Genomic DNA, 13,611 nt, shown 5'->3' on the forward strand with positions numbered 1-13,611 from the left:
AAGAGTCAAATGCAGTTCACCTGTTTTGCTACCCAGACTGTTTCTGAGTAACTCCTGCCTGTTTACACCGGGGAGTCATTAGAGTGCCTTCAGAGACATGCAGCCTTATCTTCTCACTGCTGAATTTAAAAGGAAAGGGCTTTCTTCCTTCTTTTTTTTTCCCCCCAAGAGAAGTAATAGCAATGAAGTAGTTTTGCTGAGCACATAAGGCTGCACCAAAAAATCCAGACTGAATAGGCCAGTCAATACAACATCTATCCACAAGCATAGGCAAAGTATTTTAGAAGCATGAAGAGAAACATCTCTGGTATACAGTAACAAACGCATTCAACCAACAAGTGGAGTTGCACGTAGATGACACAAGAAGGTGAGAAAGCAACAGTAATGGTAGAATAATACCAGAAAACTATTCCAGTAGCAGTGCTTCTGTAGGCACAGTTCTCCGAAACACAACTAATTTTAATTCTTTAATAATTCTACTTTGAATTCAAATATCCCTCATTCTTTATCCTCAGCATCTTCAGTACTTCTTTTCCTGGAACATCTTATCATTTTACACATTATAAAAAATGTAAATATATATACTTATTTTCTTTTTAAACACTCACAAATCTTGACTCTTCTCCTCCTAGGTCCTGAGAGGCAGATGACACTAGAACCCCTCTGCTCAGAACTCCTCGCTGTTCCCATTCTTTTTGTTAGATGGCAGCAGCATAACCAACTCTTGGAGCTTGCCTTTGATAGTAATATTTAATAATTTAGGTGACTTCTGTTCTTGCTCTTAAAAGTTTTCACCAGCAAGGAAAGATCATAATTTAAATACTTCAAAGTCACACGCCTGCACTAAGATATGAATTTGGGTGCTGTGCTTATGGGTATTATTTCACTTATGGTTTTAATTACTGCTGTGTGCTTTAAAAAGAGCTTTTTGTCTTATTCTTTTTTTTTTTTCCCTCTAAAGGGCAGTTCATAGAGAATGTGCTGTCCTTGAACAACAAAAGCATGACATTTGGCCTACGAATACAGACAATACTGCTTGTATGCACTGGGAGAAGGCCAGGATAAGCGTAGCACCCTTAAGTTACCAGAGCTACTTAAAATCGTAAACACCAGACTTTAGCAGAATTACTAACGTGCTCTTGTGCTTCTTGCTTCCAGTTCACCAGTTTGACTCTTGCTCAGATTAAGGACTGAGAACTTGTTCCCCTTGAACAGTAGTTGTCAGAGAAGGATTTTTCAGTAATAGACCCCACTAGTCGGCTTTCTACTGCACTCTAGTATACAGCAGGGACCTTCTCTCCCTGAATTCCTACATGGTCATCATTAAAACAGGCATTTAATCTCATCTGACTCCTGCTGAGAAAGTTCTCACTGTCACTCAAGCTTCAGACTGAAAAAAGCCAAGTGCAAAGCAGCAGCCAGAAATCATTCCCCCAACACCCGAGCATTTGACAGCCCTAGCAGTCACCCATACCCTTGAGTATGAGCAGGTGATGGTCAAAACACAGGGGAGGAGAAAAAATAAAACAAAAAACACATGAACCTTTTTTTGGTAAAACATTTGAATGCCATTTTGGGGACAGATATTTCAGTTCTAACAAATATGAATTTACACACATTTTATAGTTTTTGTAGGTCTAATTTATTGCAGACCAAGGCACAATCAACCCACTCAATGCAGCACCGCATCCCGTAAATATAGACCGACAAGGCTGTGTATTGACAGACAAATGGTTTGTAAGGTTATTCTGAAGAAACCAAACAGTTGATGGTGTACAGCAAGCTCCTAAATGCCTCTGCCATTTTTCTCCCTTAGTGTTCCATCAGCAATCAGCTACTGTCCTGCTCCACTAGCTGCCATCAGTCTCACAGATGAACTGGCTGCGGCAAGCAGACAGCAAAGCAATTTTTTCCCCCATCAGAACTGATGCAATGGAGGAGAATGCATGCAGGGACTTGAATACACACAAATCAAGTTCAGGGGGACTGTATATATGATGTGAAAGACAAACATCAGCAAGGTCAGCTAAAAGAAATGCCATCTTTTTGGAAAGAATAACTATTATTAAAGCGCTCAGCTGCTTCACCTGAGACTGAAGACCTTAAGCAAGTCTTCTACTGTAAGCACTCGTGTTGTTTCCTTTTGAATGGTAGTATTTTCAAAGACGTTTGCAATATGATTCAAAATAGAGCTAATTAAGGGTGAAGGACGGAAAAGGGCAGTGGCTGAGCGTGCAGGCTCACAGCTGAAGCAAGGGAGATCTCAGAACAGCGCTCCATTCCAGAAGGCCAGCGTCGCTTCCAGCTGACGATGCTCTTTTTGCATCTGCCATATCCTCTATGCTGTTCCTGTAAATTCATACTATAATGGGGAGCTTATGTATTACCTTCATTTTTATGGTAAAAAATGTTTTGCTAAGTGACATACTTCTGGGAATGCATCAGGGGATAACAGAGTATGCCTACATGCATTTAGAGGTTGCCTTACTTCTTTGTTTTTGAAATCTCAAACCATAAATACAGGAGAACCACACAAGAAGAGAGGAAAATTTCATTTGTGAAATACAAAAATAGTCAACTACATGAAAATTTACTTTATAAAAATTACACGAGAGCTTTTTATATGCATATGACAACATGAGAAAAATTCACAAGTTCTTCATTTTTAAACCACTTTTCTTTTAAAGTATAAAATCTTTATAAAAAAGAATTAAAAGAACAAAAAGATTTATTCCAAAAACAGATAAAGCAGAATTAAATTTAAGAATTAGACAGATAGTCACATCCCTACTCATATGCCTTTTTTCCAATGCCCTAATTCATTTCAAAACGTGTACAGTTCAAGTGCCAGATTGCTGGTGAGACTGCACGGTTGACCTTCACCTTTATGATCAAAAGAAAAGATGAAAGTCACACCAGTGAGTGTTACCATCTCTCCCACCTGTACCTTCCTTCAGAAGATAACCAGCAGCCTAAATGTACTCTTCATCTCTAGATGTTTTAATTTTTTTTTCCTTAAGTAGTATTAATTCTGAAGAATTACTTTATCTAAGAAAATAAATCCAAGACACTCGATAGCTGGAAAACAAAGCAGCATTAAAAAAAAAAAATCCCTGACAGTAGTCAGAAGAAAATGAGGGGGGGAAGCACTCGTGTGATAGTTTTTGAGAGTTCCCCTAGTTCCCTTGAGTATTTTCCAAGCTTCTGAATTTTTCCAGTTCAAGCAATCTCCTGAGCATGTTACGGGGTGGAGCTTTTTTGTTGTTATGTTTTCTTGCTTAGTCCAGTCTCTCCTGCAGTCACTCCACATCCACAATGTGCTTTAATGAAGAGATCTTCACACCTTGGACAGCTGGCACATAGAACCATTTCCTTTGGTTTGGCTGGAACCTGGATCATCTTATTGAGCCCCTCCCCACCCCGTAGGTCTTGCACATAAAAGCATGCATAGTTGCATTTCTTGCACCAGAAAAGCATGCATGCAGTCCTTAATTTTCCTTGTGCAGTCCCCAGCCTGCTCAATCATTCCAGACATCAAAGCTGTTCCTTATCTGAACATCTCTGCTGTCCTCTTCCGGTCCTTTTACAGCTCATTACACCCTTTCTGAGATGAGACGACCAGAACTGTACATGTGCATCAGGATTTGAATGCACAGTAAGCACAGTAAGCCTTCTGTTTTGTCTCTTGCTACATTTCTAACCTGACTAGCTTTTATGACTCACTGCAAAGTAACAAGTTCCATGTTGACTTTGTTTTTTTAAAGAGAAGCAACTTCCACATTTTCACTCTGAATTTTCAAAAGTATTGTCTCTACCATTTTGTAATGCAAAGCTAGAACTGTTCTTCCCCCACATAAGTCACAATCATAGAATGGAATCATAGAACGGCTTGGGTTGGAAGGGATCTGAAAGAACATTTAATTCCAAACACCACTTTTCTCCCCCGATAAAGTTGGAACAATAAGACAAACACCACAGCACACAAGCTCTTCCTAAAGTTGGTGTGTCCATTGGTCGGTCAGGTTATGGTCAGGCACCTGAAGATCATGACAAACGCTGTCTGGAAAAGCCACAATGTCCTTGCAAAACGCCATTCTGAGAAAGCAGTGTATCTAACTCAGTCAACACCCATGCTTACAGTCAGACTCATCCTTCCTGACTGCCTCACGACACAAGAGGAAGAACGTGAAGAAAAACTTCCCACATCACTGTTTGCACAACTTAAATCTTAGATCTAGGCAAAAATGATATTAAAAAACATTTATTCAGGACTGCATAGTAAGTATTATATTGTTATGTATGTCAAATTCAAGCCTCTGTCTCCTGTGAGCTCTCACTTAGCATGCCTCCATGCAGCAGCTTTTCAGCACACTTCAGTTCGTACTTCCTTGCAACACACCTTTCAAAAGCTTGTTCAGGCAGAGACAGAAGCTGAAAAAAAACACCTGTCTTTGATTTAGATATTGTAATTCTAGATGTTAGATCAGCTGCTCCTGTTACAAGGCTAGCACTTTAGGGCTGAACATTAGGACAGCACAAAAATATTTCAGGTACAGCATGCCATGAAAAAAAGAAAACAAGCTAGGGTGAGCCACCTATTTATAAGCAGGCCTGTTTGTTGAGACATCCCAGGTGCTCTGTTCTACACCACCATCCTTGGCACACTGGTGCAACACAACGGATGCTTCATATGGTGCCACAGCGCACTCAAACCCAGGCTGGTTTTGTTCTTTACTACCACCGACACAATTTCTCATGAAATTGAATGAACCCTGCATGGCTTCTAGTGATTTAAAAGTTAAAGCCTTTTCTCCAAAACATTATTTCTCCAGCAAGCTGCCACCAGCAGGGAGACAGAGGGACTTGGGAATGCCAGAGGGTACATGAATTAACACCCACCAATAACTCAGGGGGACAGGACATTCTGCAATGACCTAACTGGAAGGGATATACATCGTTATTTCTACGTGGTCCCACATTATGTCTGAGTTACGCTGGATCCACAGCGCCTCACTTTGCTTTTTGTTCAATTTACCATAAATCAAACCAATCCAACTCATTTAATTCATTTATTTTTCATTCCTTAAAAATCTCAGTGAGCATGGAGATGTTCCAAATACTTCCCACTTCTCTCACAAAAATCAAAACCAAACAAATTGACTAGCATTAGATGGGCAGGATGGCAGCAGAAGCTTAAAACTAACATTGCACGGAATCAGTTTGTACACTCCCACCACCAGCATCTCCTGCAGTTTCTCAACTCTTTGTCCAAAGCTTGTTATTGTGGAAGAGAGCTACCAATTCCCATCTTCACCTTTTGATTGATACTTACTTGCTACCACCCTACCATCATCCTAAAAAGACTAAACATGTCCATAAAACAGTACCTTTTTTTTTTTTTTTTTTTTTTTACTGCTTTAACCATCCCTAACCTTCCATAGGCTAAAGAAAGAAATGTGCACAGTTCACAGGCAGCGAAAGCAGCGCAAGGAAGCATCAGATAGGGCCGACACACCTATGGAACCATGAACATACCCAAGTACGGACAGTTGGGTCTGGGCACATAAGACAGTAGGGAAACCTCAGGAAAAAGTTAATTGACTCAAGGCAATCCCACTTTGCAGATGAGTTCGACAAGTGATGGAAGGTCCACAGAGATCTCTAGTAAAAGCATCTTAAGAAATTCACCCAGACATTGCCCAGTGATGAGCAATGAGTGTTGTCAGTTCCCCACAGAGAACTGGCATTGGAAGTGTTTTGTGTTTGCTTTCAAACAGTAGTTACAGACATTCAGCATCTTTTTAATCCCCAGCTGCAGAGAAGTTATGCTGCCATGCCATTTACAAGTTTGTCCATGTCCAGTCATCTATTAAGCAGGCAGTAATTAAAAAGAGCAGGTGTCCCTCCACTCCTTTAAAAAGGGAAAGACAAGGGCAGCAAAATCAATTTCTAGTTGTTGGTTGAATTAATAGTCGTATCGCCTCCAGGGGTCACGTTGCAAATGGAAGACAATTTTCTTATTTGAAGTTAATATTTCTGAAGAGCAAGGGAAAGATAAGTCTGTCCTGAATATAAAAAAGGGCTGCATGTTTTTGCAAGTGGAAAGTAAGCAGATGGGCTGGGTAGCAAGAGAGCCATGTCACTCAGTCAATGGGTACTGTCCAGAAAGCATATCAACACTTCTCATGAGTTACACCCATCAGAACTCCATGCCTCAAACCGCAATTCAGCAAGTACACGAGTCAATTATGCATAACTGACTATTTTGTTCTGATTTTTTTGTTGCTTGTTTGTTTGTAAAAGACTAGCCAGGCTGTCTGGGAACAGCTTGGCTGCATCATGGACTGAGAAAGAGTCCTGCTATCATAGGAGGGGTAGCCTGTGGTGTCAGCTTTAGACAGCAGATGGCTGGGAGTAGAGAAAGCTTCCAAGCACATGGTATGCCAAAACTTCAGCAATTTTCTTTTCCTCAAGCAGCTTCCAGGAACACAAAATGTAGCTGAACCTCTTCCTGCTGGCCAAGATTAAAATAAGAGAACGTAGTAGAATCCCATAAGATACTACTGCTTCCTGAAAAAATATTTAGGCTGCAGAGTCTAAGCAAAGACACCGCATTACTAAAGCAACTTCCTCTTCAATATTAGCTTAGGAATTAAAGGTATATAAAGTATGGTGGTGTTTTTAACGTGCATACATAAAGAGACCAAGATCCTGTTCTGCCTCAAAGACACACCCTAATATAACAGAAACTGAACAACAGGGCCAAAAATGAGGGTTGACATCAAAAGCATTTCTAGAAGTTGCTGACCATGCCTACCCTATACATGTAATGAGTAAAAGATTATAGTAATGACCACTGTTAGTATAAAAACCCAAGGTAGTATAAAAGATAAGGTAAGTATTAGAGTCAAAGGAGTTTCAGACCTTTAAATTGTGACCAGCTCAACTCCTGTTCCAACTCTGCAATTAAAAATCAATAACAATTTGATAAGCCTGAATGCATAAAAAGAAATGGTTCCTCCTGCTAGTAGGCAGAAGCCAAGACCAAGTATTTGAACTACAAAATCCTAGTCCACACTCAGCTGGCACCAAATAACAAATGGATAGGGATGAAAAAAAGTTTCCCTTTTTAATTTCAAACTGGTGTCTTGATGAGAGTAACCCAGATAAGATTGAAGAGTTGTGATGCTTTTGCTCTGTTCTGTTGCATGGGAAATTAAGTTTAATTTATACTTCACATAAGCACTTGCTTTCCATAACCACCCAAAACCTTTTTTTGGAAGTTATGTGAATTAGTCAGAGAAAGACAGGATAAACAAGATCCATGCAAAGAAGATTAGGTTTTGATAATTTGCATGAGCCTGTCTTCCTGTCCCCTTAAAATCTTTACTCTGGTAAGTTTTAAAAAAAAAGTAACCCAAGACAACGTACCCACAGATTCCAGACAGCTTCTACAAACTTGTAGCAGAAAAAGACTGACAGTATAGCATAGCAGAAAGCCCTATTTGTCCCATCCACCCCAAATTTTCAACTCCATGGCCTCCAACATTCTCAATAGGTCTCCTGCAACATAGCAGCTCTGCCCCACCAGTGTCCACCACCTTTTATTTTATTTAAAAAGAAAACAAAACACAAAGACTGTTTCTGCACTGGGTAATGCACAAGCCCACGAACACTCACCAACTCATCCTCATCAAGATCCAAGACCTAAACCAAAATAACTGAAGGCTCACTTGACGGTAAATGTATGTACAGCATCAAGTTTAATTGCTAAAATGGGATTAACTATACAACCATTTATGCTTGTTATGACAGAACCTATCTGCCATGTTGCGCTGATGACAAGTTGCACTGATCTAAGTGGCCTAAGAGACATCTCAACTCCAAGTGTGATTGTGCAGGGAAGTTACCATTCCCTACAAGCTAGGAGTCTGTATGCTCGCATTCCTGCATACATTAAAGTAGTTCTGTAACAACTTATTTCTGAAGAAACAACAGGGCATGTGAGCCAGTAGTGCGTTTCAGCAGCCAGACTCAGTCCCAACACTTTATTGCCAATCCATTTGCCACCTGCACCAGGCAAACTTGGGAAGGTCAAAAACCACAGGAAAGAACAGGAAAAGGATTCTAAAATGTTTGGGCAATAGATTTGTACTGAGCAAAATACGTTTGCTTCTACTGCAAGCACAACTCCCACAGACACGAAAATATGCTGGCTTTTTTTTTGCCTCCTATATTCAGCAGTATGTTTAACCTTGGAGCTGTCAAGCTCCATCATGAATAATGAGCCATGACAACATTCCAAGTGATCCTTGGAGAACAGACCAATTTTTACTATATGCTACGCAAAGCAAAACGCTGTTATCATATTCCCATGGTATTGTACCTGCTCTGAAAATATACAGTAATGTGGCCATCAAGAGGAGACCATAAGTAAATACAGAAACAAATAAGCTACTTCCAGATATTTCATCACCCAGAGATGCAGAGCAAGCAGTAAAACACCAAGTACCCTAATGTTTCCTATTTAAAATTAAATGAGGACAGAGAGGGAGATTCATTTCTCTGAATATGCATTTGACACAAACACTTGCCAGCCTAGAAATACCTGCGTTTGAGGCAGCACACAGTCACCGCAGGAGGATGAGAGAGGGGCTTGGTGGCATCCTGCAGGTCTCGCGGCACTGCACTCACCTGGTGACCTCTAGAAGATGAGCATGGGAAAGGAGAGCAGCCTCTGCCCCGATGCTCTCAGAGTGCAAATACCCTCCAGATACACACAGCACTCCCAGAAAGTATAGGAATAAACTGGGGTTATTTGAATGACCAACTGAAGTTCCTCAACACCAAGCCCCTACCATGCAATGGCAAGCCTTCAGGAAGGACAAAACACAAGTAACGGCAAAATTCATTTCTGCCAGGCTCCTCCCAAGCTCAAAAGGAGGGGGAAGATAGAGCTAATTGACTTGTGGGGAACAGATAACTTGGAACTAATAAGCTAAGGCTTACAGCATTTAAATAAGGATTCACAACTCTCCCAAACAACAACTGAGAGTTGTAGCTCAAAATATCCCTTAAATAACAAAGAGAAATCTATCATCTGTTCAGGAAATAAGTGCAATTCATTAACATGCACCTGAAAACACAGATGTTCCCTGACAGTCCCAAACAGCAAGCACCTGCTTTGTGTTTCTGCAAAGGGGAAAATCAGATGTGTCCTTTCTCCTGACCTGTTTGCAGCAAGGTGTTTGTTCATGGCTTCGGGGAGGGGACAGCTTAGCCTTATTCTGTGCCATTTCTGGGTCTAGTACCAGAAGTAAAGATACAGTACAGCACTTTCTCCTCTCTGTAGGGGCACCATTTTACCTACACTTCAATTTCAAAATTTACTAGAAATGATGACAACTTTCAGAAAGCTGTGGAGAGCATGGAGGCATCAATGTCATTTAGATGGCTTGACTTTCTTTGAATTGCTAAATTTGCTTGCAGGAGCAGACAGCAAAAAACAGTCCTGAGTACTAAAAACTCCTTGAGATATAACAGATCTCCTTCCCATTGAACTGCTGTAGGGGGAAAAAAAAAAAAAAAAAAAAAAAAAAAAGACACACACACCCACACAAAAAAAAAAACATACTGAAGTCTTGTCTACAGGTAAAATTAGACATGAGCCACTACCACTGAAGTAACAGCATAGTTGGCAAGTGATATTGTATTTATTGACATTTTGGATTCTGATTTAGAGGAATAGCCACTGGAGTGCTCCCCCCCCCCCCCCCCCCCCCTTTACCTGCTCTCCTACTCACTTGCCCATGCACAGCATTTCACAGCTATCTGTGCCACACTAGACTCTCCCCCTTCTTTTGAAGCATTCCCAAATCAGCAAGACCTGGGCTACCACTGCATGCAGCAGTTCACCAATCTCCTCTAGTAACAAAAGAGCTGTTTCCAATAGGCCTATGTCCAAAGAAATCCCCCAAGTTACAGGGACAATGGTTTTCTTTTTCTGAGTAGTAAGAACATCCTCCTAAGACCTCTGCATGCACCGTGCTGGCTTCTCCCACTCCCTGATAACGTATTTCCATTTGCAGAGCACATCATAGCTGTGTGCATTTAGCAATTCCATTCCCTGCTAGAAATATTTGGCAAAAAGATCCCTTTAAAGAAGGCTAATTACAGATTTCAGCCAAACAGAAATTGGTACCAGGCCAACCTGTAAGCTCTTTAATAAGCATTTAAACTTCACTTTACACCACACAAGACTTTGTAACTCTTCCGAGTCCAGTGACTGCTTAATTCTAAAAGCAAAGGTGGAAAGCACACCTAGTAGCTCTAGTTCTTCTGGCAGCACCCACACCTTCTCCATACACGTCTTTCCCTGGAGATAACCAGCATATGTTTCCCCAAAAAACAGAAACAACTCCGGGAGCCAGTTCAGGGTAATAATGAAAAGTAGTCTCACACGCAAAATGGCTGACAGTCATATCAGAAGAGGAACAAAGACCAGTAGGACAGAAAGTAGGTCAAGGGCTCAAAAACTAGGAAGAGAAAACATTAAGGATGCATGGTCATGCATTAGAAAGGAATGCAGCATTTTGCGAGAACATCTGCATTGAGATGGAGTTCCAGTTTTCAAAGGGATGCAGGAGCCCAACACAAAGTCTTTCACATGCCTCAGTATCTAGTCCTGTAACACAACAAATTCTTTCTGCCCATATGAGCCACACTTGGCACAGAAAAGAGCAATCCCACCCAAAGGAGCTCCTCACTATCCTTGTCCTGGTCCAACTTTTGTTCTATTTAAATGGTGCCCACAGCACCCAGCGAGATCCGTTTGCGGCCAGACAATTTTCCTGAGGGGAGCTGATGGAAGACTGCAACCTGCCCTCCATGCTAGCTGTCTGAGAACTAAGGTGGAAACTGGAAAGGGTAATGGACAAGGTGAGCGTCAACAGAAAAGAGGTGCCATATTAAATTAATCAGACTAGCAACCACAAAAACTGTACAAGAACCTTCTGAGCAAGGTTAAGCAAGTCATCATTTCAAAGGTGGTCTATGACCACATGGTATCACATGGAGGTGTCACACCTGATATACTAGGGTTTTTGTTTTGTTTTTAAACCGTGTATGAGCACCCAGAGAATTCCAGCTAAAATCTGCAGGAAGCACATGCACTTCACACAGGGCTGTCTCCAGCTGTGAACTCAAACAGGCACTTTAGAAAAAGAGAGTAGCAAGTGTCACACTGTAAAACGTATCAATAACGTCTATTCTATGTGACAGAGATGAAACCTATGAACAGATACAACATGCTCAGCTTGTAACATATCTAAAGGTTCTCCTCTTTGACTTGGAACAGTGCCAGATTTTTCTTCTATATAGACCAAGCTTTGAGAAGCCAACAGAACCACCCTTCTGCAAGGGCTACACACCTTCTCCCAAGACTCTTCTAAAACACCTCTGACTTCTTGGGGTTTGGGAGATGAAGGAGGGAAAAGAACCACAATATGACTGCACAGCTTAACACTAATTCTGACAGGCAAGCCACAAGTTTGACTACTCAAAAAAAAAAGTGAGGGTGGGGAAAAAAGGAGGGGTATCTTTTTCAAGCTTTGTTATCTGAATTGCCCTTGCAGTTCACTGAAATACTTGTAGTACCTCCCAAATGAAGACGAAGTTATCACGAAGAATTTCACCTAGAACTTCAAGACTGTTAAAATATGTTTTCTGTAACAGTCGTCTGTGTTCAGATAACCAAGAAGAAACCTGAGATGTATGTTAATAGATGCTCTAATTATTAATGCGCACACACACACACACACAGAGCTTACGAGAGGTGCCAATCCATTTGAATGGGAAAGCACTATTCAAATACAGATACTTGCCAGCAGCTGTATCACCAATCATATCCCCTAGTTGGTTTTGATTCAACTCAGTGGGCATCAAGTTAATCCCACAGGACAGTATCATTCACTTTTGTCGTAGCTACTGACCTCATTTCTGTGTTTGAGCTCTGCTATAGTGTCATGACTAAACATGGCAAGCAACAAATCACACACTGTCAGCAGCCACTGCCTGTCCTTTCTCCTTTCGAAGCTTTCATTCATTTCTGTATTTTTTTAAAGTCATGCTGCTTCAAAACAGCTGATCCAGATGGTGGATATTCGCATTTCAACCTTCCCACATGGTGATGTGGCTCAAGAAAATAAAAACTGTTGCCACCTGCTGCTGACCTCCTTCTTCTTTTAATTTGTTTCCTGCCATACCACAGAATGAACAATAGAGTTCATTGAACTCATCTCCCATACCTAACCACAGCAGTGTAGCAAATATAAAACAAAATTAATTGGGAGGTGGTGGGGTGTTGGGGGAGGGGGGTATAAGAGGAAGCAGCATGATTCAGTGGGAGGTAGGGGGGAGCAACTCTCACCTCTGTCATAATCATCTTCCTCTATTGCTTTTTCCTGAAGCCTCTGAAGCCGTAAGATCAAGGATTTTATCTATGTACAGAAAAGAAATACTTATAAAGAAGTTGCATTTAAAAATCACTATAAACCTTTACATAATATAAATTTACAGGATTCCTACTACATCATTAGAAATGCCCAATTTTGAGAGTTAAACCCAACATTTGTTAACTGGACAGATCTATTCAGCAATCAGCTGAATGGCAGCCACTTGATCCAAGCATGGCTTTAGTCCAAGCATCTACAAAGAACAACAAACAGTATTTCTTGAAAAGCAAAAGAGCTTGTATGATTGTTGAATAACTGAAAGGGTGAAACATATCCTAAGTAAGGATTATTATAGGATTCTGTCAGCGTAATACCTATTTTTTTATCACATTCTACTCAATATTCTGTTCCTCAGTCCATTTAACAATTTTTTGCCTATCCAAGTTTTGCGCAGAACAAATTCAGAATTCCATATGCAAACCACATTTTCTTCAGCATGTAAAAAGAGAAATACAGTATGAATATTTTGGGTCAAGTGTACTCACGATATGGCACAGAAAACTGTGTTCACATGCTGCCAATGAAGTTTCATTAAAATATAATTTAGGCTCATCTAGAAAGTGTTGACACTTCCATTTTCTGAAGTGTTCAGATTACAAATGATAGATGGGAGAGGGAAAAAAAAAACACACATACAAAAATGCCCTTATACACCCAAAAAGAAGCTCCTATTAGGATACAGTTTCATTTCAAAAGCTAATGCTTCTTTGTACTGAAGCTTCATCTTTTACTAAAATATTTCAGAAGGCCAGGTGTGCATTCAAAGGACATTAAAAGCTTTTACTCTGACAAGAATTTGGTTAAAGTTATGCAGTCCTTTCCTCATTGCCATGCCAGCCACTGCCAAACATAGCCACAGTTATAAAACTGCCAAGTGTTTTCTTGTTAAGTTTACACGTGACCTGTACCAACAATCCATTAGCAGCACTGAGAAAGGTAAGCCTGGAAAAAGAGTCAGCATATATACTGATAGCCCAAAGCCTGAAAAAGTGTTTGGGAAAGCATTTTCCACTGCAAGAAGATCCATATTCGAGACATTCTGCATCTACAAAAGACTTCACTCCTCCCTGGAACACTTTCATATTTAAATCTCTCTAGT

At 40.6% G+C, this 13,611-nt stretch overlaps 1 protein-coding gene across 6 annotated transcripts in view; it reads right to left on the bottom strand.

Annotated features, from left to right (window-relative positions):
• The window catches only part of DISC1 (DISC1 scaffold protein), a 200,284-nt gene that overhangs the window by 164,364 nt on the left and 22,309 nt on the right, over window positions 1-13,611 (bottom strand). For all 6 annotated transcript variants that reach the window (XR_004749310.1, XM_035321293.1, XM_035321292.1 and 3 more), the window contains one exon: window positions 12,428-12,497. Coding sequence is in view for 5 of the 6 variants with exons in the window: in XM_035321293.1 (XP_035177184.1) it covers window positions 12,428-12,497 (70 nt within the window). In the remaining variant the exon portion in view is untranslated. The remainder of the gene's footprint in view (window positions 1-12,427; window positions 12,498-13,611) is intronic.

This window comes from Oxyura jamaicensis, chromosome 3, assembly GCF_011077185.1.
Source record: "Oxyura jamaicensis isolate SHBP4307 breed ruddy duck chromosome 3, BPBGC_Ojam_1.0, whole genome shotgun sequence".
In the NCBI taxonomy this organism is placed as follows: domain Eukaryota; kingdom Metazoa; phylum Chordata; class Aves; order Anseriformes; family Anatidae; genus Oxyura; species Oxyura jamaicensis.